This window comes from Gastrolobium bilobum, unplaced genomic scaffold, assembly GCF_033153095.1.
Source record: "Gastrolobium bilobum isolate Gb01-03AN ecotype WA unplaced genomic scaffold, APGP_CSIRO_Gbil_v1 utg16135, whole genome shotgun sequence".
Classification (NCBI taxonomy): Eukaryota; Viridiplantae; Streptophyta; class Magnoliopsida; order Fabales; family Fabaceae; genus Gastrolobium; species Gastrolobium bilobum.
The window spans coordinates 386,872-413,520 of record NW_026899035.1 but is presented as its reverse complement, the minus strand read 5'-3'; the positions used below and the strand labels follow the sequence as shown (position 1 = coordinate 413,520).

The following is a 26,649-nucleotide window of genomic DNA, read 5'->3' as shown; positions in this document are numbered from 1 at the left end:
GATGTACTTTCAAAAGTATATATTTATAATCCCAATATCGCACTAAGTTTTTGATGCTACAGTCGTAGCAAAATTGCTCTCAGTGCATTCACCAATAAATTTTGAATTCTTGCCCTCCCTTTTCTATTATAATTTCTAAAGATTGATCACGTAGCATATCATGATGAAGTCATCTCTAAAACATTCTTACGCAACCGCGCTATATTTCTATACCAACATAAAAAAGGTTGGACGAAAGTTGTGAATAATAATAATAATAATAATTGAATATCCTACCTCTTTAATTTTAACACATTAGGTTCGTGACAATCTTTAATTTTAACACATTTGCTCCGGGGAGTATTTGATAGAGGGAAACAAATTTTTATCAAACAATTATAATTATTGGGAATATGATGAAAAAGTGAATTTTTTAGAAAAATTAAAAAAAAAATTATTTGATAGGCCGATATATTACCAAAAAAATTAGTTTAAGTTTCTTGAGTCTATGCTTAGTTGAAAGTAAAATATTGCTAGAAAAATGAGGTAAAATTACGAAAATAACTCTTGACCAAATAATATTACACGATACACGAATAAGATTAGAAGATGCATTTTGCCGATAATCCCAAAATACCACCTTCGAGGTGGTATGTGTTTTCAATCACAATTTTCAACTAAATTACAAATTGACAAATCATTTTACTGGATGAATTTTTTTAAAACTTGTACTAAACATGCATAACTTGAAATATTATTCTCACTTGCATGCACATTTGAACAAAAAACTCTTATCCCCGGGTTAATTTTGCCTTTAAGAGGAGAATCAATAATATCCTCAAGATCAGTGACAAAAATGTTAGCAGGACAAAATATCATGCCAAAGTTTGCTTTGATCATTGAGCGCTACCCGGAAATCTCATGTTGCCATCATCATTCACCACCACTTTGTTTCATAAATAGCAAAGAGCCTTGTAAATTAGAAAACTAACATATTGACCATGACCAAGAAAGAGAGTGGTGAAAGGGGTAAGTTGTTATTTTGATGAAAGCATGGTAGATAGATCCTAACCTACCAACTTGCATTTTTGTTATTTTTAGCGCCATACAAACGGAAGAGACTAAAAGCAGAAATATAAGACAGGACCACCATACTAAGGCTAACCAAAAAAGCACTAGTTATCCCTTGTCCAGCTTGGTTGCAGAATTTCCCATACATGTTGCATATCTTCATCCATTGAAGTTCTGGTTGACCCATGTTTGCAAACACCGCGGATTGCCCTGCAGCCGCCACTGCAGCCACTGTCACATATGCCATTACCTGAATAAATAGGAAAGTTCAATTTGTCCTGGTGAATTATGTTATTGTTGTGTAATGTATAGTACCTATTTAACCTATTGAGTTTTATTCCCTTAAAACTAAAATGAATATAAAAACATTTCTTCAAGAAGGGACTATACTGTATACAAGTTGTTATTGCTGAAATATAAATGCTTGGGTCACTCCCAGCCAAAAATTTATATTCTCAACAACCAGCAGGAATTTGTGATCCCAAATATGGGATTAATTAAGTCTGCCATACGGTGAGAATGAGAAACTCTCCTCTTCTAGTAGTATCATCATGTACGGTTTCCTTGAGGTCCCACAGCACCAGTTACCCGTGCTTGACAAGGCAAATTTGATGTCATTATTATGGATTGCTATATACAAATCTGAGCCTTGACTTCAGAACATAACCACAAACCCGACCCTACTATGAGATTCTTACACAGGAAGGCATGCAAAGAGCATATAGTTACCACGGACAGAATCAAATGTTTGAATTGAAAGTCGATCACATAAACTAATCAATAGCCACTCCCTCCTCCTACAGTGGTTTTGTCTAATTAGTTTCATATGGATTCACTGTTCCATTTTAATGATCAATTTGATGCATTAGTTAATAAACGGTTGGGAACTTGGTGTGACAAACTCCTAGACAAATTAAAACTACCACCTGGTCTAGATTTTGGGCAATTGCCATATTTAGCTACCCAGATGTTAATAAATAAAAAATGCAGTGGGGGAACCCATAATATTGATACTTGGATTTTGGCCATAGTGCTGAGGATATATTTATTCTATGGCAGCGAGAAGAGTAGAAATATGTATGTACCTGGTCACCAGAGAAAATGATCCAAGCTAAGGGCTTGTTGAAGAGTACACTTCCTCTAACCATATTCACAACACAGCGCAATCCTTGGATTAAGGAGTAGCCAGCAGATAGCCCGTTGGCTACTACCAAAAACCTGCAGAATTTTGGCAATAAATATTAGCACAGAAGAAAATCAGGACATATATACCATTTTCAGACTGAAAGAGAAAAAATGAAGAGCTTACACTAAAGCCTTCATGTCTGTAAATTTAGCTCTCTTCTGAAAGGAGAAAAATTCTTTGACCTGGGTGTCAGTGCACACAAGAACAGTTGCAAGAACCCCTAGACCAAGGGTCACAAACCTTAACACCAACTCTGCTATCCTTACCCTCCTATCCAATACTTTGAGGTTTGAACTGTGGTACACTGGCACAGTCCCAGGGCTAACACCCACACTCAAATAACTCATTTTCCCTTTTAAAATCAGCACTTCAAAACAAGAAAGATAAAACAATATAGAAGAATATCTCGAACCAGCCCAGATGGTTAACCACTGAGCACTACGAATGAACGACCCTGAGAATTCCACTACTTTATATATATACACAGTTGTGTCCTATAAATTTCAAAATAGTGATAATGGAGCCTGGCTGCAATGCAACACAGCGTGCCAAGTGGTCAAAGCCTAAGGCTGAGAAGACAGAGAACACATTTAGACAAAGGCAACTCAGCATACAAATATGGGGTCATAATAGGAGCTGCTTCCACCTGTGGTTCTGTATTTAAGGGCTGCTAAATGAAAAGAAAATTGTGGTTTCTAAAGCTCCTTTTATCATTTCTAGAAAGGAGTAACAATTTATTGTCCCTAGAAAGGGTCTGACAAGGTAAGGAGTGCCTTAATTCTGATCATTTAAGGACGGTATGGTTCAGTTTTGTGATGTCAATTTCTTTTGCCTAGGCCATACAAACACATGGTATGTGAATACATGGCTCCTATTTTGTGCCATTTCTTTTGGAGTTTGGCAAATGATTTTAGAGTAAATACCAGTTTTCGTCCCTGACAAATTCCACGAAGCCCTTTTTGGTCCCCAGGAATTAAAAAGGGACCAAGTCGTCCCTGAAATTGTAAAAAACAAGCCACGTTAGTCCTTCTGTGAGTGAGACTCTAACGTCGTTACTAACGTTTCTTATGTGTATCGTTAAGTTGCTGAGGCACCATGGAAAAAGTCACCTGGACAAAAAAACGACGTCGTTTGATACCTTTTGACTTTTTTTCCTTTCATGGGAAATTGTCTGGACAAGCGGGAAAATGGTGAGATTCTTTTGTTTAGTTGAAAATTTAAGCAAAAGCATAAGAGGGACAAAGCTAATGAAGCAATTATTAAAGTTGTCTAGATGATTGATTTTTTTGCATCTTTTGGTGGGCCATTTGTTAGTAGGTTTGTGTTTGAGGCTGTGTTACATGGCCTCATCTTACCAAATTTTGTATATTATGTGACAAACTGAGAGTCCACATGCACAGTGCAAACCCTGCTGAGTATATAAAGCAAGGATGACCCACTATGTAACAACTACTTCATTTCATTCCACTAAGCACGACACTTTGTCAATTTAACTTTGAAACGTGATAGGTTTGCCCTCATATGTGTGAAAGGGAGTTATTTCCAATTCAAATTGCATAATTCTTCATCCTATGCTTCTTCTTATGTCAGTCAGTCTATCAGCAGTGAGAGGCAATCTTTCTTTCTACCCAGATTGGCATACTCCTCTCAATTCATATGCACGTAACTATACAAAATATAATTGGCTTATACCCTATCTAGTTTCTAGTTTACTTCATACATAACTTTTCCATTTCCACTACAAAACATGGCAGGTGCGATATGCCCAAAAAGATAAAAGTGAGTGCAGTTAAAAAATTTACATGGATCCAGTTACACTCAATAAAGATTTTAAAAATGTGAGAGAATCCAAATAACAAATGGCATTGCTCTTTCACACACAGTTAAAAAGTATTATTTCTCGACCATTGAAATTGCAGAAAAGTAGAAAAATTCAAGTCATTTCCCACGGTACTGCTACACATCAAGTGATGAAACAACAGGAATTTAGATACGCTCATAGAAAGAAGCACTGACTTCATTGCTCCTTCCAAAGTTCAACTGAAAAATATGATCTTTACTGTCTTCATTGTAAGAAAAGAAATTACTTCAAACTTTATTCAAGGGAGAAACTCAAACTTGCATGAGCCATGGCCTGCCATTGAACAAATAGAAGAGATATCATTTGCAATGATACTATTATAAATCAGATTAAATAAAATCAATTGATAATGTCTTATAATTAAATTCAAGGGTTATGTGCCCCATTTGGTATTCAGTGGCTTACTAATTGTTACTATGAATGAAAGGATAAAGCATTGAAACAACTTTTAATATTAACAAATCTAACATTATATCTATAGATGAGCTACGAGATATTATTTAGAGATCTTACTTGGGTCAAGATCAGTGGTAATTGCAGCAGAATTGAAATAGCAAGAGGCTCCCTTGTGCTTGAACCTCTGATAGTAACTGTTGAAGGCATAAGAGGCATGGTCCCTCATGGTATTTGGAAGGTAACAGGGATGGTTCACTTGTATTTTGCTGCAATCTGCTCCACCCTTTCCACAAGCCCAATCCAAGGCCTTCTTCAGCTCCTCATCTTGGGTTTGCTCATCAGCAATGCACCATTCCATAAACTGTCCTGAATTTTTCCAATTACTCAGCATCAAATAAGATATTACCGGAACCTTTGGCTTCTAACATATTAGAATAAATTCATGGTTTTTCACTCAAAAAACAGTGGCCACCTATTAAGCACAATTATATCTATTCTTTTAGTATAACTCCCTTTAAAACAATATTATGTAAAATATCTAGCAGGAATTGATAAACTTAGCTGAACACAAATAGATGTAATGCTGATTTTACCAGATGCTTGAAAAGATAGGGTCAAAAGGAGCAGAGCTATCAAAATTTTGAGTATTGGAGAACTCATTGTTCTTCAGGAGCTTCTCGGTATCTAACCTTGTACTATGTTTCATGTAATGCCAGACAAATATTTTTATAAGCGGTGCTCTCTTTATGTTGTTTCGTCACTCTCTTTTTTCAGATGCTGAGACACCAAGCTATGGTCCTACTTCCGTTCTTTCCGTGTATCGATAACTTGAAACTTTTTTTTTCTTTCTCTTGAATGTCTCTATCCCCATGATTTTGTCATACTAAATTTTTCGCTTTTCTTATACCCGGGTGTACGATATGGAGATCCTAATATGGTATCTCAAATTTTATTTTATTTTTTAATCTTCTGATAACTTGCCTAAAAAGAGTGGATAATTTCACATGCTCCACAAAGTAAATTAAGAGAACCTCCACAGTAGTACTTATAGGGATAAGTAATTCTGTGGCGTGGATCAAATAAATTATCTTATGTAATTCTTGTTTTGTTTAAGATTCTGATTTCAGTGTTCATTGTATAAGATATCAAGAATAAACAGTCCAGTAGGTCCATTCTAGACATATTTTGTTTTGCAATGAGGAATCTAGATGACCAATTTTCCAAGCAAGCTATAAGACTAAAAAGCAGAAGTCAGGATCCCTACAGGAACTGCAAATAGAGAAGTGATTCATTTTAATTGTTTATACCTTTTACATAAAAAATTCCATGTATTATGTTTTCTTTTCTAGGAGGGAAAAAAAAAAGAAAGCTACATCTTCTGATGAGTTGGATTAGGTGTATGCATGTATCATAAAAGCTTGAAAAAAGGCTTATGCTGTTGGGAGGATAATATACGAACCCAAAATTTGAAAAGCATACCAAACCAAGCTTTGTATGCTTTCCAAGAAGAAGCGTAAACAAACACTGGAATCCGCTTGTTGTCACTCTATTTTTGGGTTTAAATTTCTTTTCACTTTTTCTAGACCAGACTCTGCATTTTTTGCATTAAATCCCGGCATAATTATTGTAATCCTCACTAAAATATATATGTTTAACCAAAAAAAAAAAGACCTTCTAGCTCAGGACGCAAATGATAATATTACAAGTGAGGTTGGTTGGACTGTGTGAGTTTATCTCATACCCAAACAAACATAAGAAAAGACAATTTGGATTCATTGAGCTTTGAAGTCATCTTCGGTTGTCATATTTTGGTAAACCTTGTTGCATGAAAACCGTTTACTTGTTCAAAGGGACCTGTTCTTGTATGTATTCATGTAGCCAACACTATCTACCTTCTAGTTCCTTCAGTATTTACCTGAGGAATCACATCAGCGATCAAGTTATCTCATATGGGCCATATATCCATGATCATTTAACTCTAGTACAAAGATTGCGAGTTTGCCACTTTCCAATAATGTTGCAGTTATTGTGTATTCGTTGGAGATAACTTGATTTCCTGACGAAGCAAGAAACAAAATATAGTTGCTAGATCAAGTATTGAAGCATAATATCGTTCCATGGCCACAGCACAACATCACTCATTTGTGATAATCAAGTTGCTTTGCATATTGTTTCAACATCACTCATTTGTATTTTATGAAAGGACTAAACATATTGAGATAAACTGTCATTTTGTTAGAGAAAAAGTTCTTTTAAGAGATATAGTCACTAGTTTTGTCAACTCAAATGATCAATTAGCTGATGTATTCACTAATTCTTTGAGAGAAATTAGGATAGATCATATAAGTAACAAGCTTGGTGCATATGATTTATATGCTCTAGCTTAAGGAGGAGTGTTGTTATAAATAGTGTTGTAGAGGTCTCACATTATATACATGTCTTTGTATCTCTCATTTAGTTTGATATCTAAAGGATGTTGGAATTTATGAACAATAATTCATTGGTTATGAATAAGAAGTGGGTTAAGAAAGGAAAGAGAAAAGGGAAGATGAAGAGGTATGTGGATATCAACAAGTCCCACATTGGACAACTAGTAGGAAATGGGAGAGTTTATAAGCTCTCACCTCACTCTCTTATATTGACTCTTGGGTCACTACACATTTTGTGGAGGGGGAGGAGCTAGGTGTTTTTTGGTCCACCACACATGCGCGCGCTGCCGCCGTCCGTCCGGCTCGGCTTGGCTCATGTGTGTAATTTCGAACCCAAACGTTTATACCCGCCGATTTTTTGAGCAATTTTGAACCGAACTGGTTCTTCCCTTTCGCGAATCGGTCACCGGTTGTGCCTGCTCGCCGAACCAGTCACCGGTTGTACCCGTCCATTGAAACGGTCACCGGTCGCACCCGTTCCCCGCCGGCAGCGGTTCATCGTGACCGGTCAGTGTCTATCAGTGTTTATAAATAGACACTGACACCTTCAAAAAATGGATCCAATTTTTTCCTGCACTGAAACTCTGTCGGAATTTTTCTCCTTCCGGTTTGCATATTCCTGTTCATACTCCGGTGTAGTTTCCTCTGGCATTTTGTTGTGTTTGTTTGGGCTGTTGACTGATAGTGCCGCCACTCTTCAGACGAAATCCGTTCTATCCTGGGACACAAGTGTCCATTAACCTTAGGCATTAGTGAGAGGCAAATTGTCTTAAGGAGACACGTTCTGTGGGCTCGAATTTAATTTCTCTACTGCATACATTCATCTGTCTGATTCTTTATACTGACTACAAGTATGTTTGTTCTGATTTGTTTTAATTACACTGTATCTGATAATTCTGATTATCTACTTCCTTCTGTTCTTTACATGGGTTTAAACCTCTAGTGATTTAATATCATCCATTGTCTTCAATAACAAAGGAACCATCCTTTGTGTAGTTGACACAAGGATTACAATACACTAATACTTCTTGGTTATTGATATTTAACAGGTACAATTCCGTTATATTAAACATTTACATAATCTCTTTTAAGAAAAGGGTAATACTTTTCTTAAGTTGCATAAGAAAAGTATTATCTCCTACACTCACATTTTTTAAATGGGTCCTACAAGAATTTTTGTCTCTCATCTCTAACTCTTTTTTCTCTTCTATTTATTGTTTGAGTAGGAAATAGTACTTTTCTTATGCAACATAAGAAAAATATTACCTTAAAGAAAAAAAAAACAAGAAAGAAAGAAAAGAAAAGATTACTGACTATTGATGACAAGATATAAAGGACAGATGCTATAACTAAAAAAAGTACACTAAACAAGATTTTAGACCGAATCAAAGAAACCTATAACCGACCCGGAAAACGAGACAGATGGTTCATTGATATTCTGCCACTCACCAAAATTTTTGTAAAGTGGAAAGAAATGGTATTTGATTCGATCCGTATTATTTTAAATATTTTAAAATTAACCTGTCTTGTATTTCGGATTAGTTTCATAGACAGCTTAAAGAATCGAAGTTTATGGAAATAAGGAGAGCCAACTCGCTCAAAGAAATAATTAAAATTGGGTTAATTCAAAAAAAAAAAAAAACATTTCTAAACAGCTTTCCAGTTCATGTTATTTCAAACCTAATTTAATCTAGTACTGCCTAGCCATCATCACATATGCTGATTAATAGTTTAGTGCCAGGAAAAGAGGTATTATATATGAAGTCACAAATTAGACAAATTTGCATGTCACAGGTGAAGAGATGTATCGACACCAGAGTCAGAGCCAGAATCCCAATCATAAGCGTTCTTCCATAAAGCTTGTGTATGTGGACAATCTGTGAAGTTCAAGTTCATTGAGACTGGGGTCTCAACAGTTCTTCTGTTGTTCTCCTGTATGCCCTGCGATGCTGGCCATAGAGAAAGAGAAATATGGGGTGGTGACCTTGATGGGATGACCGATTCAGAGTGAAAAAACAACCTTGTTGGTTCATAAGTCTTAGTGGGGTTGGAATTCAAATGTTTAGGTTCAGTGCTGAGCATTTGCAGCAGCTCTCTCTCCTCCCTCATTTCTTTCACTCTTTGTAACTGTCTAAACCTCTCTTGTAGCAGAGCAATGGAAGAGTGAATGACTGTGGAGTCATGAATTTCCCTACCCATTATCTTGTAGTTGTGACTTCAAAAAGCAGGATGGTAGCTAGCAAGGAATGAGATCTAAGGTGCCATGAATTGCTTTACGTGTGTATTTATAGAGTGGTGACATGGTTAAGATTTTCTTTTTCTTTTTTTTTTCTTTTGTATAACAAGGAATGGTTAAGATTTTCTAATACTATAAATTATTCATTTTTAGTCCCTCCATAAAATTCATAATGATTAATAAAGGAATGAGAATCGGCAGCTAAGCTGCAAAGTCCAAAAAGAAGGTGTTGATTATTTCATAGCCTGTGTGTGTATAGTGGAGGAATTGCATCAGCATATCTCTCCTTTGTTTCAGTACAAAGGGGCAAAAGCATTGGTAAAGCAGAAAAGGACTGGCAGAATAGTCCAAGGCAATCTCGGAACTAGCAGATGGAAGGGTGTGATTGGAGGAATAATAAGATGAGTGATGCTACATGTCCTAAAACCCTCTTATTCAGCTTTGGGTTGGTGGTGTCTTTCTGGTTGGCCGTGTTTGGATGTCATATGATTTAAGGGAAAAATATATTTCATTTTAAAAGATATAAAATTATGTAATTTTAAGTGAGAGAAAGACATAAAATATAAGTGACAAAGATTGAAAAATAATAAAATAAAGGTTGCATTTCACCTCTTTGTGAAAGTAAAATAACATAATTTGTATCATTAAAAAGCACAAATATTTTTCCTATAATTTAATAAAATGTTAGTTTGTTAATGGATGAAATCTAATATTAGCCTCACAAATAGAGAATGCCTCAGATTATTTGGTGGAATTATCAAATAGCATGTTAGAGAAAAGTGTGTATCATATTTTAAAGAATGTAAAGTTGTGTCATTTTAATATTTTAAATAAGAGAAAGAGATAGATAAAGAAGAAAGAGAGTGGACAAAAAAATATAAAAATGTGGATTCCACTTCTTTGTGAGAATGAAAGGATATAAGTTGTATCATAAAAGGACAAACACTTTTTCCATGCATTATTTTATAATTTATTTTCCATTTAGATTTTTTTTTTTTTTGTACCCATTAGCCTTCTAACTTTTTCCTTTTGTTGGGAGAAGATGAATGGTGGCAGTTTAAGAGCAAAAAGACGAGGGTCATTGGAAGGAGGAATAATCTCGGCAGGTCATAATGCTTTGATCGAACAATTATGTATGACAAGAACGAACATACCAACATTCTTCTCTCTCTCCTCAACTCTATGCAATTTTTTTGTTTCCAAGTGTTTGGATGCGAATGGTATGCACAAATGGAAGTTTGCAAATACCACAAATTCTAGGATGGGAAATGCTAGCGACGCATTATTATTGACACTCTCTTTTTAATACATTCTTTATTGGGCTTATTTTTCTGCAACACAAAAGTAATGTCTACCTAATACAAAAAAAAAAAGTAATGTCTACCTCACATACAAAAAAATGAGATTCATTAAAAAAAATTTAAAAGAAATTATCAAGATCTGACGTGATATTCTAATAATTTTGTCTTTGTGCTAGATAAAGTATTTCTTCCACAATTCCAGAAATATTTTTGCCTTCTTTATTATTACATATGCAATTTCCCAAATTAGTTTCAATAATAGAGAGTAGGTATGGGTTATTTAGTGAGGCTAACATGAGGTTTTATTTGAATTAGTTTAATTAATTATGGTTATGAAAAGAAAATAGGTAAAGATTAAAAAAGTGTCTTGAAATGAGTGGAAGTACCACTGCTAAAAAAATAATATATTCAAAATAATTATTGATTTACCTTCAAAATATATATATATATATATATATATATGGGTTATATGAGTGTCAAGTCATTAGATATAAATTTTTGTCCAATCACTAAATCATAATCGTACAAAGATGAATTAATGATAATAAAGGAAGAGAAAAAAAAGAATCATAATCATACAAAGGTAAATAAAATAATATAAGGAATTAAATAAACAAAACAACATAGTTTAATCATGCCTTGACCATCCAGGGGTGTAAATGGGTTAGGTCGGTCTACGGCCTAGCCTATATTAGGTCAGACTACAAATAGTAAAACAGAACAGGCCTAGGCTTTTAAAAAAATCTATTTATAAAACAGGCCAAAGGCTTTTTTTATACATATCGGGTCTATAAGCCTACAGGTAGGCCTATATCATATTATTTATTTTAAATAAGATAAATAAAATTATTATTTTAATAATTTTGAATAATAAAATAATATTATTTTAATTATTCTTTTAATTGTTGAATGTTTAATAGGTTTAAACAGGCTAATAGGCCTAGGTAAAGGCTTTTATTTTTTAAATATAGGTCAGACCAGACTTGTAATTTAGGGCCTATACAGGCTAGCAGGCCAGAACAGACCAGACCTAATATTTTTTACACGGGTCTAACCTAACCTATTTACATCCTAATATCTCGTGACATAATAAACAGTAATTCCTATATATATATATATACAAAAGTTCAAAGTTCCAACACTTTTCTAGTTTATACTTTTCATTTTACATAGAAGAACAAAAGTTCCTGCACACACAAGAAATAATGGACTTGAAACGAGCTGTCGAACTCGCGCAAATTAAAAATTATTTTTTTAATTAGGGTTCAGAAAATTTGCAGTAAAGTGGAAACCCTAAGTCGTTTCTCAAGGAAATTGTTTTGGTTAAAATCGCTTATGAGAACAGAAAATTAAAAGGGGGTTTTAGATTTTGATTCAATAATTAAAGAGGCAGAATATAAATTTGGAATAAAAATTCGTAAATAAAAATAACCAACCTAAGGTTTGGGTTCCATGGACGTCTTTCCTCGGATAAGAAGATATCAGAATCGTGATTGATTTGTCAATCGGATCAGAATCCTTATTTCCAATTGACAACCCTCTCTAAGCGATCGCTTAGCATTTGATCAAAGACGATGCTTCTACTCATACAATCGCAGAGTATCAGCCCGCTTGATTTAAGGTCATAGGGTCAATCAACCTAATCATCAAATCTGATGATTAATCCCTTTCCATAATCGCAATCGCGAACCTCAGATTGAATATCCACGATCGCACGATATCAATCTGAGTTGGGAAGGGAAACAAAACTGATTTGAAATAAACGCAGATCCTCAAGACCAATCCATGGAATCCATTACCCTTAGGTTGATTAAAAGGTTCTTAGCCTCGCATGGCTAAGGTAAACATAATTGAAATAAAAAGAAGAAGAAGAAGAAAAAAGATGAAGAACGCAATTGAATAAAAACTCAGAGAGAACTTCTCTGTTGTAAAAACTGACTGCCAAGGGTTTCCTAGAGTCCCCTTTAAATAGCCGTCACGCAGGACGGCTAGGGTTTCATCGCTTCAGCCCAAACATAAAATAAAAAACCGAATAAAATAAAATGAAACAATAACACTTGGCTTTGGGCCACTTAAGTAATTGGGTTTTAATTTAAATTACAAGCCCAATAGTCAAACAAAACTTCAGCAAAACGCGTCCAACTTGGTGTCCGAAATCGACCAGCTTCTAGTCCGAATTGAGCTTAGAGATCTGCATAAGAATTGTAGCTCTCTGTGTTATCTGAAAAACCCAATAAGAACGGAGTCAATCCGACAACTATGGACCGAGATATGGCCAAAATACAAAAGTAACGTAAAGCTGAAAAATTCTGACGAAAATAAATTAAACCCAATTAAAAACTAAAAACCTAAATTAACTCTAACAATCATTATTTTATTCAAATAAATCCTAAAAATACTAATCAAGAGTAACAAATAAGTGTAACAAAATATGTGTTATCAGGACTTCACTTCAATTTTTTTTTCTCCCACCTTTTCTTTTTCTCTCTCCTAAATATTGTCTCTGCTATAAAAGAGAGAACTTCTCCAGCAACATGAGAAGTGTTTTCTGGAGTACTCTCTAGAGTCTTTATCAATAATGAAGTGTGCAACATTTATTGAAGTGGTTGTGCAAGACATTTAGTCATGCATCCATAAACATGATGCATGCTTAGCCACCAAATATTAAACGGAGGAGTACCTCTAACATATGCGACCATACTTAGTTTTGACCCATTGAAGAACCCAAATGTTCCTCTGCCACCAGATTCATGCCACCATACAATGGCTGATGTTACGAAGATAAGGCTGACAAGAAGATTTTAATTTTTAATCCAGTGGTAATCTTTTTTTCTAACCGTGGATAGCCAAAGAAAATTTTATAATGAATGAACCTTTGGCAAGTGGAGATATTTTCAAAACCCCATTTCAAATAGATATCCAATACCCAGATTGCCACACGTTGAACTAGCTTAATTAACTTCCGACAATTGAAGGTGTGAATTGTTTTAGGAAAAAGTGTTTCTTTTTTTAAATGACAAAATTTGTGTCATTTCACTCTCACAAAAGAATTTTTTTAATAAGCTCCCAGCCCATATTTCATTCGGTGCTCCATTTCCAACAATGGAAAAGTTTTCTTTCATTTATATCCTTATCTTCTTCTTAAATTACTTCTCAATCCTTTTTTCTTTCTTTTTTTTGGTTAGAGCTCACAAACTCTAGGCCCACTATAAATAAGCTCTTCACAAAGAGGTGGGATTCACACCTTTATTTTTTTTGTCCAATCTATCTCATCCATAATTTATTTATTTTTCTCACTTAAAATGACACAAATTTACATCATTTAAAATGATACACACTTTTTCCATTGTTTTAACAGTTCTAATGGAGGAATCAAGGAATTGGGATTCATAAAGATCGATCCAGAAAAGAATTGCACCATTTAGTTATTATGAGATGGTTAAAACTTTTTAAGCATGTTTATTTTTTAACTTTTATTAAAAATTATATATGCGTAGAAATTTCGGGTATGCCCTTATCAGGACTCTACCATTACTAGAATTATTTTTAATTTAAAATATAGCATTAATGTTTCTTATGTTATAAAATTGATAAAATTATCTCTCACACACACACATTTAAAAGTGTATGGGGTCAATGTGGGATGTTATGATCACGACAAGTATACTGGTCGTACAAGTAATAAAGTGATAAGTAGACACTGTAGAGTTATCATTCCCACGAGAATTGATCTATCAAGCAATTAGTTCACTACACAACCAAAGTTGAATCGACCGTTAAAGTTGTTGGGAATATGATTTAAATATAAGAGTAAAGCCCTTTATGGGTTCTTAATAAAAATCACGGTCTCCACTTTCGTCCTTTACAAAAAAAAAAGTCAACTTTTGGTCCCTTTGCAATTCCAGTTCTTTGAAAATGTGATCCCTCAGAAATTCAATGAAGACTCAATTTAGTCCCTAAAAAATGATTAATATGAGTATTTTTTTTGTAAGGAACGAAAGTAGAACCGTATTTTTTGTTAAGGACCCAAAAGGGGGCTTTACTCTAAATATAAAGCTAACAAACTAAATATAAAGAACGGAATCAAGAACACTAAACAGAAAATCGGAACAGACACTAATAATTCAAAATGTAGTTACGGAGTGGATTTCCCCAATTTCATCCAAATGAATCTACCTTTTTCCTGCAATTGACATTCAATTTCATGTTATTGATCAGTGTTTTAAAACACGGACCGATCATCGACTCGGTCGAGATACTGGGTCATTGGTTCAACCGGCTTCAATGGGATTTACTATTCATATATTAAAAAAATATAAACATATTACGTATATTAAAAATTCACATAAGAAAACTATCAATGAGCTTCAAAAAATAAATTGGTTCTCAATTATAACAAATATTATATACTTCTAACCTTCTAGCTCTAGATGATATCCTAACATTGGATTAAAATTGCAATGTAAGCTAAATACATATTTTGTGACTTGACATAACACATATAAGCTAAATCATAACAACAAATAATAGGCATGAAATATACACTAAGGAAAAAGTGTTCATCGTTGAGATAAGACCATCAGTATTTATCTCAACTTAACTTCTTGAGATCGTTATAATATGCAACTAAATTACATAATTGAACTGCATTAATCTAAAATAACTTCTTATTTTCATCTTACCTTTTAATCATATTTATCATAAAATTTGAGCATGATTTAATTCAAAAAGTTCTGAGCAATTATCTTGAGTGTGGGAATGTGGGTGCCCTTGGAATGGGCAAGATGATTCATGAGTACTCTGAGAGAAATGGACATGAAGCTGGGGACTTGTCTTATCTTTACTTGGAGTGTCATGATAATTGGTCTAGCAAATCATGGATTTGGTGAGCAGGCTTTAGAATATTTCTCCAAGACGATAACCGAAGGAATTAAACCTAATGATGTTACCTTTATAGGTGTGTTGATTGCCTGCAGCCATATTGGATTGGTTGACATGAGGGATGGGATTGATTCAAATCAATGAGTAGTGTTTATGGAGTTACTCCAAAGATGAACACTATGGGTGTATGGTTGACATATTGGGAAGAGCGGGGCACCTTCAGGACGCTAGGGAACTAACTAGGACTATGCCCTTTGCAACAGATGCCATTTCGTGAAGGGCCTTTCTTGGAGCTTGTAAAATCCATAAAAATGTGGAAATGGCAGAAGAAGCTATGGTAAATCTTCTTGAATTGGAGTCTCATGTAGATGGGAATTATGCTCTCTTGTCAAATATATATTCCCAAGCAAATACATTGGACATGGTTCTGAAACTAAGGAGGAATACGTATTCAAAAATTCAGGAAGTCCCAAGAAGTAGCTCAATTGAAGTTGATTATGCAGTTTATGAATTTGTTTCTGAAGATGAATCTCATCCAAAATCCTTTGAGATATATGAAATGTCAGATGAAATAATTGATAGAATTCAATATGTGGGATATGAGCCATTAACAACTTTAACCTTTCCGGATTTTGATGAACAAGAAAAAACAGAATACATTAGCTACTTAGGTAGTGTTTGGTTCCGGACTTCTAAAAATTATCCCAGCTAAGTGTAAGTGGGTTTCCTATTTCTCCATGTTTGGTTGAGGATAACGTTCTCCTTAGCCATCATTCCTCGTTGCCCACCTATTCACAGATGAATGTAAAAATGGAAGAAATTCACGGTTGAACTTGCCCTCTCCCACCATGGTATTGTTGTGAAATCCGGATAAATGGAAAAAGGGGATGAAAAATAAGACAAGTTTACCCCTCCGTTAAAGCTGATATTTGTCATGAAAGGTAGCCGAGAGGAAAATGGGGGATCACAAAAGAAATTGAGTGTAAAATGGGCCCCTGATATGTATGACCCAATACCTACATTATTATCGCACACTGTCAAAAACAAGAAACCGCATAAACCCAGGAAGAAAAAGACTGAAAAGAAGAATGGAAAGAAGGGTCAAAAGGGAAATTCATCCCGATGGGGCAGTGACAAAGATAACACAAACTGGATGGGAACTCTGATTTGTGCTATAAGTCGCTGGATTCTCATGATAAAGCCATCGAAGCTTCTACTGAATTAGATACTCTTGATGTTCGTTGTCAAGATTCCTACTGTGGAACTAGTTTCTTGAAAAAATCAGTCAGAGGTGTTTTTAGAAGGATAGTTTTGTAATTTCATTAAATTTTTCCATCAATATTTTATCTTCAACCAAACACACATTCAGAAATTTAATTTAATTTTCCTGATAAAATTTTGTCCAACCAAACAACTTTTTTAAAATTTTCCTTTCTAACTCACTTTCCCTGCATATCCCTAGTATTTACATTTTCCTGGTATTATAGTGAGAAGCTAGCAATTGCTTTTGGACTTCTCACCACTGCTGCTACGACTCCCATCCAGATTTTTAAGAACCTTCAAATTTGTGAGGATTGTATGAACAGTAAATTTATTTCCAAGGTCAACCGCAGGAAAATTATTGTAAGGGACAGAAATCGTTTCCATCATTTTGCTGGGCTTATGCTCTTGAAAGGACTACTGGTGAATATTGATCTTGGGTCCCTAGTTAATTGGAAATGGTAAACGTGGATTTTGGTCCTGCTATTGTCTGCCTTTGGCCACACGACCCACGAGAACATTCCAAGAAATTGGAGAGCAAGGCCCACCAGACAAATGGGAACAACACAAAACACCATCGGTGGCACAAGGCTGTTTTGAAGATTCAAACTATGAAGTCAAATCAGCATAAAAGAGATTATTTGAAAATAGTGAATGTCAAAAACAAAATAATAGAAAAGTGAGTGAAAGATATATAAACATACATATTGATGTAGTTAGTAGATTTATTCTCTTCCGTTCTTTCCCACTACAACATCTTGATACTTTTCAGTTTTCATTGTAGTTTCGTTAGCTCACCACCTAAATTGCTAAGTTCAATTAGTTAGTCGTTGTACTCCAGAATAATTAAGTTGTAGGATAAAGTGAGATGTTTGTGTTACATTTTTGGAGTATACAACTTGAATCTCGTATTCCACCTAAAGAATACGTCATTATTTGTAAAGATAAAAGCACTTCATGATTGTTCGAATACGGTGGCGCTAGCACCAAAAAGAGATCAGCTTTTGGAAGTTGCTTAAAAAGAGTTTTAGAGTTGAGGATTTAGGCTAGTTCAGCTCTAGCATTATCGAGGAGCCGGTGCTAGTAACGACATTTGATTATTAGATACTCTACCTGCATATGCTATAATAAAAACCTATGTATTGGAGTAATATGCCATAATTAATGTCTTTTTTGTATTTTGCCGTGACCTATAAAATTGTACCTTCAGTAGAGTTCACTTCACTTTTTATTTTATTTTTGAATATATTGATGAAAATTAAACATATAACTTAATACAAACTACTCAACTTCATACAAGCTAGCTTGTTTCACTTTTTATCTGGCAATGGCATTTGAAGACTACTTCCATTTTCCGGAAGAAGACTTTGTAACATTCCCGTCTCGAGCCGGTTCAATTAACATACACATGATATAAACAGAAACAGCGGAAGACTTAACTTACGAAAATATGAGCTAACTTTTTCTTTTTCTAACTTAGTTCTTACTCGGCGTAAAAGAAAATCGGGCAGAGTTTCCTCTATAAATCGGACAACTGGGGATTTTTCAATCCCACTCAGAAGCGTTTCCTGATAAACAGTTTATACAGCATATTAATCCAGAAGTACCAATCATGCAAATATAATCAGATACCCATCCATGGGCGCATGCAAAATATGGCTTCGTGCCACTATCCTAATCAGCATGCAATCCAATAAGAAATCATAAACTGAATAATACATCATCATATAACGTGCCTGAATACCCAAATGCACATGCATCAAAGCGACAGACATGTACAAAACATATACAGGCCATATATAAAATAAAGGATCAATATCATGATCCATCAAATGCGAAAATACTAAAAGACATCAAACACTCCAAAAAGGTAGTAGCCTACAGCCACTCAAAATCCGATCTGTCAACTGCCTCAGCCACGTGTCGTGTCCCTGCCTAGTGAGGACTCACCGGGAATCTGGGCACCTGAAAATATGTCCCCAAAGAGGGGTGAGATTACAAATCTCAATAAGCTCCAGGTTTATAGAGAATTCTCCATACCCCTGGCTCACTCCTGCATGAAAGTCAGATACAAAGTATACGAATACAACATATAACAGATATCATAACAGAACAGAGCATATATCCATATCATATCAGAGATGTGCGCCGTCATTCCCAAGGGAGGACCCCAAGCGGAAATCAACGCACGTGTTCCCGAGGGAGGACCCCAAAGCAGAACCAGACATATCAGAGGCGTACACCATCAGTCCCGAGGGAGGACCCCAAAGCGGACGTCCGGGTACTATACAATCAATGGCCAGAGATTGTTACCGAAATCATATTACAGAAGTCATATCAGAGCAAAATATATCATGTTATCAAATAACTCTATATGAATGCATCTATACAAAGCATCTAAATAACAGTCATACAGTCCAACCATAGTTCACTAACCATGGTGGAGCACTCAAGCCGGAAAAGACTCCTTAAACATAGAGCTTACCTCTTGAAGCTTTACCAATACGCTTACTTGTTGCACAAGTTACTTATATGTCTTCAAGAGATTCCGATCCTTTTTAGTCCCTAGGTACACCTAGATCAAGAATCCACAAATCCAAAATCAATAAAATGTCATCATGCCTAGCTTTCACAGAAGGCATACATTTTATCGCTTATATTCATTTCTTTATATTTTTGCCAATCCTATGCCAATACACAAGTCTAGACCACCTTATACTACCCTCTAGGTCGAACACTATAAGGAAAAGGCAAGGGCTCTTTTCTTATTAATTACATGTAACTTACACATACAAATGTATGTTTCCATATTGTCCTAACTTAATGTTTGAACATCAAGTCCCTCACCACTCTCCATAGCCGAAACATAGAGAATCAAGACACAAAGGATTTTTCCCACTTTGGCCTTTACACTAATTTACCAAATTCATACTCACTCCAACACATTGGACACTCTAAATATATCAAATAAAATTTTGCACAATACACCCTATGTGACCCATCATGGCCGAAGCATAGAGGAGGGCATAGGATTTTTTTCTAATTTTTTTACATACATATTAACACTTATTTTCATTTCCTAAATCCAAAACATCAAGGATTCATCATCAATCAAAGTTTAACACACAATACTTTACCACCAAAGCATATTCATAATTTTATAACTTAAATAATCAAGACACTACCATGAAAATAGAGGTTTGTTACCTCTAATCAACTACCAAAGCCTAGAAGACACATCTCCAAGCAAGGCTCCTTCAAAAATGCACCTTTTCTTCCTTGATGAATAGTGTCACGAAAATGAGATGACCAGTATCTCTCTCCACACACGAAATCAGCTCAAACGGAGGGGTGGAATAGCTTCCTTGGACGATTTCCTATGAGATTGGTATATTGGGTGAAAGATTTGGTGGCTTAACCATGGAGAAATCAAAGAAAGAAGAAGACAACCCCAAACCCTTCCCCCATGGCTGCAGCTCGGTTTTGAGAGTGAGGAGAGGAGAGAGAAACTGATTTGGAAATGAGACTTAAGTGACTTAAGAAGGTGAGCACATGTGGCCTTTTACCCGGGTATTTTTCTTTCGCGTATTTTCACTTAAACTAATCCGGAACTAACTCAAAGCTACAAATATATTTTTATTTTTCTAAAGTCATTTACATTACTTTTATTTTCTAAGGAACACTATTCATAATTCGCAGTGTGGTTTCTGCACCGTTTTTGACGAAATGCACAGTGAACCACTAACTGTACTTCGTTTACTTCTGAACTTAAAACTTATTAACTTATCATTTCCTTGGGCCTATATTGACTTGTTTGGCATATATTGGACTTTCTTATTCTTATTTTATCAATTATTTATTGCTGGACTCTACCGGTTGCTTAAACAGCGGTACAAATACCCGGTAGAAACACTATTCACGAGATTTTCACGGAAAGTGCCAGACTATACAATTTTTCGTTCTCAACTCATATTTGTCGTCAGAATTATCAAATTATGTCTCTAAAATTGTTTTGCTCTTTTAAGCTCTACCGGTTAATTCACAAAACTGTAAATTCTCCGGCAGAACGCACTGTTCATAACATAGTCATGATTACAGTCAAAATACTCGGAATCACTCACTGAATCTACTATGACATTTAAATCCTTAAATTAAATCTCTAATTAAGATTTACCATTTAGGGTCATTATAGACTCCTTGCTATTTTTGTTAAAATTATAACAATATTAGTTCGTTCGCGGAGTGGTTATGTCTTAATTATCAATGCCCATGTTTTTAATGGGTAACTTGATCCTTCAAAGTAAGTGACAAATTTTTTAGTTTGTAACATTGTTTGGGCTTAATTTTTCCCCTTTAGGCATAGAAAACCTGTTAATTCAAAATTGTAGTATATTTTATAGGTTTATGTTCAACGTAAGACTGGCCTGTTTTGGAGTGGGGAGGGGAGAGTTTCATAGTCGTGTATGAAATCTCTTTATTAGGCATGGTTCTTTATTGGGTAAATGCCTAATTAATTAATAAACCATATTCAGTATCCGCCAGAGAGTTTGTACAACGTGGGATATTCTGCCTCGGTGACATTGGCAACACATAAATGAGGCAGAGAACATCGTCTCAAAATTGAAAGTGATTGAAATATGCTTACAAGTGTACATCGTTGGACGTTGGACCAAAATGATTCAGATCACAGACACTTGAATTAGACACCAATAGATGGGACTCAATCTAAAAATAAAATAAAATACGTTCTTTTCTCCCAACATATTTGGAAAATCCCACGTTCCATCTATCCAGATAGTCTCTAACCACACTTCCTTCTCTCTGGATGACTACAGAGTACAGAGTGCAGAAACCATCCTTCCCGTGGGAGATAGCTTGGATGTCCATGATTTCATCAGATTCATACCCTCTAATTACAATTTTGTTAAACAACCATCTCATTTAAAAGCTTAAGCTTGTAAATGATGGTCTTCAATAGTTTTATATTACATCTAGCATGTTCCACGTAAGGTTAATTAATTTTGGGTAGTTTATTGCACAATTAAGCAGCAGTAGTTTCTCCCTTATCAATTAGAGTACCCAGTTACTTTTTCTAAACTATATTTACACACTATGCTTTGTGATCAGAATATTACCGTTTAATTTTGATTGTTATTTTTTTTTCCTCCTGGAAGATTTAAATTATTCACGTGCCATTGATTGTTACCCTTCATTAGATGAGGTGAAAATCATAACTACAAAAAAAAAGAAAAAGGAATTGGTCATGATGTGATCATCCTTTGCATATTACATAAATAGAAGCAACATCACTTTTATTATGCCAATCTTAGCATTTTTGGATGGGCGGCGACTAGAGGGATAAAAAAATAATAACCAAATAAAAATATCCTTCTTTCTCTACTGTCATTGTGACTCCTACTTTTAATTTTTTTTCTCAAAAGGCAAAAACTTGCCGGTGATAAGAGATAGTTATAAGTTTCGTACAAATAGGAAAGGACAAAGAAATGAGAATAACGATAGCTATGGCATGGCAGCATGTCCGAGTAAGAAGCTTTTAGATTATGGTTTGTATTTCATTTGAAAGAAAAAGGTAAAGGTGATTCCACCACAAAGCACCGAGGTCCATGGAATGATCAAAGTCGGTGGTGAGACAATTGGAGTTGAAGTGAGAATAAGACAAATAAATTTCTTGTTAAGATAATGTGCCTAATAGAAAAGTCTCTTTTGTTTAGTTGGAAGGATAAGATCAACACAAATCTTTATGATCAATGTATTGTCCCACTCTGTCCCTAGTATTGCCGCCCTTCTTTTTTCATAATCTAATCTTTCATTGATAATTATCATTATTATTATAAGGGTAAAAAAATAATGATTTGGTCTCCCTCCTCCACGTGACGTCCTTAGGGTTGGCAAAATAGGTCAATTTGACTTGATCGGCCCAACCCGTCTGTAACCTTAAAAAAAGAGCCGGACTAGAGTTAGCTCGAAAAAAATGAGTCAGAAAATCAACTCAACCCGACCCGAGTCGGGGTGTGGTTCGTGGATTGGCTCAAAAAAATAGAATAAAAATAGCCTTTGTCACACTCATCCAGTACATTTGGTGGGGAAGCTAAGGTCATTTGATAAAAGATATTTACTACAAAGAAAAATACTTGATATAAGATATTTAGTTGTTGAGTATAATTAAATTAACAAGTTACAAGACTAAAACAACAACTCAAAATACATCACAAAAAATCCAATACTTCATTAAATTATTTGACCCGCGGGTTGGCTCGAGTCGGGCTGGCTCGAGTTGTCAGCTCATTTTTGTCAACTCAACCCGACTCATTTTATGTGGGTTACGAGGTAACCCGATAAGTTGGCTCATTTTTGTCATCCATGGACGTCCTACATGACATTTACCATACTGCTACGTTTTCTTTTTAAAAAAAATTACCCAAATAACATGGGACTGAAAACATTTGTCAAAATGTCATGGCTCCAAACTCGTTGACAGTTATAGCGAGTATGACACATTTCCTAAGGTCTCCAAAGTCGCTATCAGTGACAACAAGTTTAGTCTAACTCATTGTCATTGACAGAACTTTGGTAGTCTATCATTTCGTAACACATGACACAATTTTAAAAATCTTATCATTAAACTTTGAAAAGCCATAACTTTTATCTCACGTATCCAAATCAGGAGACTTTTGTTTTATTCCATGTAACTTTTAATTCCATAGGGGATTTGGTAAAAAAAATGTTCCCAAAAAATGCTTCCTTTTGTCCCTTTGACATATTTTATATTTGTGAACGAAGTTATTTAATTTCTATTTTTTTTTTACTTTTCAACACTAAAAAATAATTCTTGCAATGTGTAGATCTCAAAAAGTTATGTGAAATAAAAAAAAAAAAATTTGAACACTCGAGCCAGAAGTCATGCTTTCCGAAAATGAGTTGACTTGTTCTGCCATGTGGTAATCTATACTTGTTGCACTGAGTACGAGTTTGACTTGTTCTGTTACTTGTAGGGATGTAAATGGTTAGGTCAGCCTATAGGGGCCTACGGTCTAGCCTATATTAGGCCAGACTTAGCTTCTCACAAATAGTAAAATAGAACAGTCCTAGACTTTTAACAAACTATTTAGAAAACAAGTCATAGGTTTTTTGTACATGTTGGGGCCTATGAGCCTTCATATTATTTATTTTAAATAAAATTATTATTTTAATAATTGGGTTTAATAAGAGTTATGTTGTAGGAAAAGTGATTGTGTTATGTTATAGAGATTCGTTTTGCGTGCCAGAGTTTTTTTTTTTTTTTTTGGTTTCAAAAATTGTGGGTCCCACAAAATGTTGTGTGTGTAGGAAAGTTGTTGTGGTCATGTTAAATTATAGATACAAAACCCTTAATAATTTTGAATAATAAAATAATATTACTTTAATTATTCTTTTAATTATTAAATATTTAATAGATTTAAACAGGCTAACAGGCCTAAGTCAAGACTTTTATTTTTTTAAATATAAGTCAAATCAAATTTGTAATTTGGGGCCTACAACGACTAACAGACCAGGCCAAATTCAATATTTTTCACACAGACCTGACCTATTTAAGCCAAAGCCTAACTTATTTACATTACTAACTACTTGGCAATTGAAATTCACTACAACTACTAGTGAGTTTGAAGTCTAAAGTCGTGGCAATTTGAAAAAAAAAAATCAGTAACTAAGCAGTTTGAAAAAATAATTGTCACAATACGTATAATGACCCAGGAGCTCAATTTTAGTATTCGTGAAGGATGTGTTCCCTCCATTCACAATCAAACACTTGTGTTGAACACAGTGTTTTTGTTTCTAACATGTTAGTATAGCAGCATTAATTCTTGATTTTTATTGAAGAGATTCATAGAAAACTCGGTAGGACAGGATCATTGAAGAAATCTCCATGTCCCAAGTCCTACTCCTAGATGACGTTGTTTGGCCCGCCCCCACTTACGGGACGTACAGTCATTTTTTTCTTTTTCTTTTTCTGTCTCTTCTGCAGTTCATTTCGATTTGGTGGATGTATCGTGCAATAGAATCCCATTTTTACATCATAGGTCCCATGATACAGGACCTGAAATTCTAGTATCCTTCTTCTCCGTACGCTGTTTCTTCTGTTTGATGGTTGTGATAATTTGTATATGATGAAGGCCTTGACCAATTGAGAACTAGTAATCACTTTAATATAGGTTTGGATATTTTGAACTCTTATTGCTTCAGTGGTTGTTATGCTATGGCATGGTTATATCTGGATTTGGAGTCCCTTTAATTCCAGCTTGGGTTTGTAGAGTTATGACTAGATATTAGGAAGCCTTTTTATTATGGGGGAAAAATTGAAAGGAACGGATGATCGAGTGAGGTTCCTAACACAAGAACCAGTTATTGTTAGAATTAGAAATAATTTGTTTATTGCTTTTGATTGTATGAAAATCATGAAAGGTATTTAATTGGGTCACCTTTGGTATCTCAATCTGTTTTTTCACTTTTGACCGACTTTATCTCTTTTTTTATTCTAATTTTTTGTTTAAGAATCAAACTCAAGGGTGATGATGTATTTGTTTGATTTTTTTTTAAATAAAAAAAAAAGTGAACCATAACTAGCTCTTTCTTGGAAGCATGAAAGAAAGCATAAAGATTCTCTTTTCTTCCCACACATTCTTTTCATCAACATCATTATCAAGTTACAATATTCTGGTTATCTCTTAAAGTGGGCCATTTTTTATTGCTATAATTTGCAAATACTCTTCATGTAAGGGGAATGACAAACAGTTCTCTGAATTTATTAGTATTTTCAATGTTAAGATTAATTAGTCATTCTAACTTGTCCAGATACTAATTTACAGTTTATTAATTTAATTATTGTCAAATGGATAATAACTATATGTGTTCGTTTTTTCTATAGGTGACTGCAGATAAGTTATCTGCATTGAAATCAAAACAATGTCGTTTTGGGGCGGAAATCAATATATTTTTATAATTTTAATTTATTTCAAAGTTATAATAATCTTTATCATTATAATTTTTTAATCTTTCAACTCAAAATGACATCGTTTTGGGAGTGAATACAAATACTTATCTGCAATTACTGTAGAAATATTTCTATATATATATATATATATATATATATATATATAATCAGATAAAATAACAATTCAAATTTAGCAATAAATATAACATTTATAAATTTAAATTTAAACGACTTTATTTTACTCGTCAATTTAATTAATGAAGGATGGTTATGTTGAATTATAAGATTTTCTTTATAAGAACATGATACTTACAAATAACACATTCTTGTACATTATGTTTTGTGCGAGGTGTTCCAATCTTATATAGACGTTTATACTTTATGACAAAATACAAATCATAATATACAGACGTTTATAATTTAATATACTAAAGATTAATGGAAGATAACAAATTTGTGATTTTAATATATTTATTCATTCTAAGATTTTTTTAGGTATATATTTTTTATAAATTTTAATCTAAATACATGTAATAATTATTTTGTTCAATAAAGATAATTAAACCTATATTAAATTGTTACTTTTTATTTTGATATAAAAAAAAATATTTTAGTATATTGCAAAATCATGAGTTTTGCTCCATGATTGGTAGCTTAATTTGGCACCAGCTTGATCGATTGAGTTTATGTTGACGTCAGATGTCAGAAGTTCAATAATCTACTGTATTACATTTTTTTATTTTTTATTATTGTATTTAACTAATACATTTCATATATAAATGGGAATATATATATATATATATATATATATATATATATATATATATATATATAACGAGGGATAAGATTTTTATCAAAACTCTTACATTTAAATGGTAAAATTGGGTAGTTTTGAACTTGATGTCATTTTTATTTTGTTTTGTTAGGCCTTTACGCTCTTCTAATACCAAAAAAAAATGTAAAACCTTTTATCTAGATTTCTATTTTAGTCACGCAATATCTCAACCAAACGTAACGGTAGCAACTATTAAGTAATCTTTTATTTTGGATACATTTTAAT

The 26,649-nt window shown here is 34.1% G+C and overlaps 3 protein-coding genes and 1 pseudogene across 3 annotated transcripts; 1 reads left to right on the top strand and 3 right to left on the bottom strand.

The window, feature by feature from the left end:
- Positions 1-1,051: 1,051 nt before the first annotated feature.
- On the bottom strand, positions 1,052-2,583 carry LOC133286450 (CASP-like protein 2B1). The gene is made up of 3 exons (XM_061483871.1): positions 2,360-2,583; positions 2,136-2,268; positions 1,052-1,300 (listed from the first exon to the last, which is right to left on the bottom strand). The coding sequence occupies exons 1-3, from the start codon at positions 2,581-2,583 to the stop codon at positions 1,052-1,054; spliced, it is 606 nt and encodes a 201-aa protein (XP_061339855.1).
- A 1,752-nt stretch (positions 2,584-4,335) lies between these two features.
- Positions 4,336-5,153, bottom strand: LOC133286384 (PLASMODESMATA CALLOSE-BINDING PROTEIN 5-like). Its single transcript, XM_061483789.1, has 3 exons — positions 5,087-5,153; positions 4,611-4,859; positions 4,336-4,370 (listed from the first exon to the last, which is right to left on the bottom strand). The coding sequence occupies exons 1-3, from the start codon at positions 5,151-5,153 to the stop codon at positions 4,336-4,338; spliced, it is 351 nt and encodes a 116-aa protein (XP_061339773.1).
- Positions 5,154-8,710: 3,557 nt separating this feature from the next.
- Positions 8,711-9,121, bottom strand: LOC133286407 (uncharacterized). The gene has a single exon (XM_061483821.1). It carries the CDS (start codon positions 9,119-9,121, stop codon positions 8,711-8,713), a length of 411 nt encoding a protein of 136 aa, XP_061339805.1.
- A 1,079-nt stretch (positions 9,122-10,200) lies between these two features.
- On the top strand, positions 10,201-17,065 carry LOC133286406 (pentatricopeptide repeat-containing protein At5g48910-like; annotated as a pseudogene).
- Positions 17,066-26,649: the final 9,584 nt, after the last annotated feature.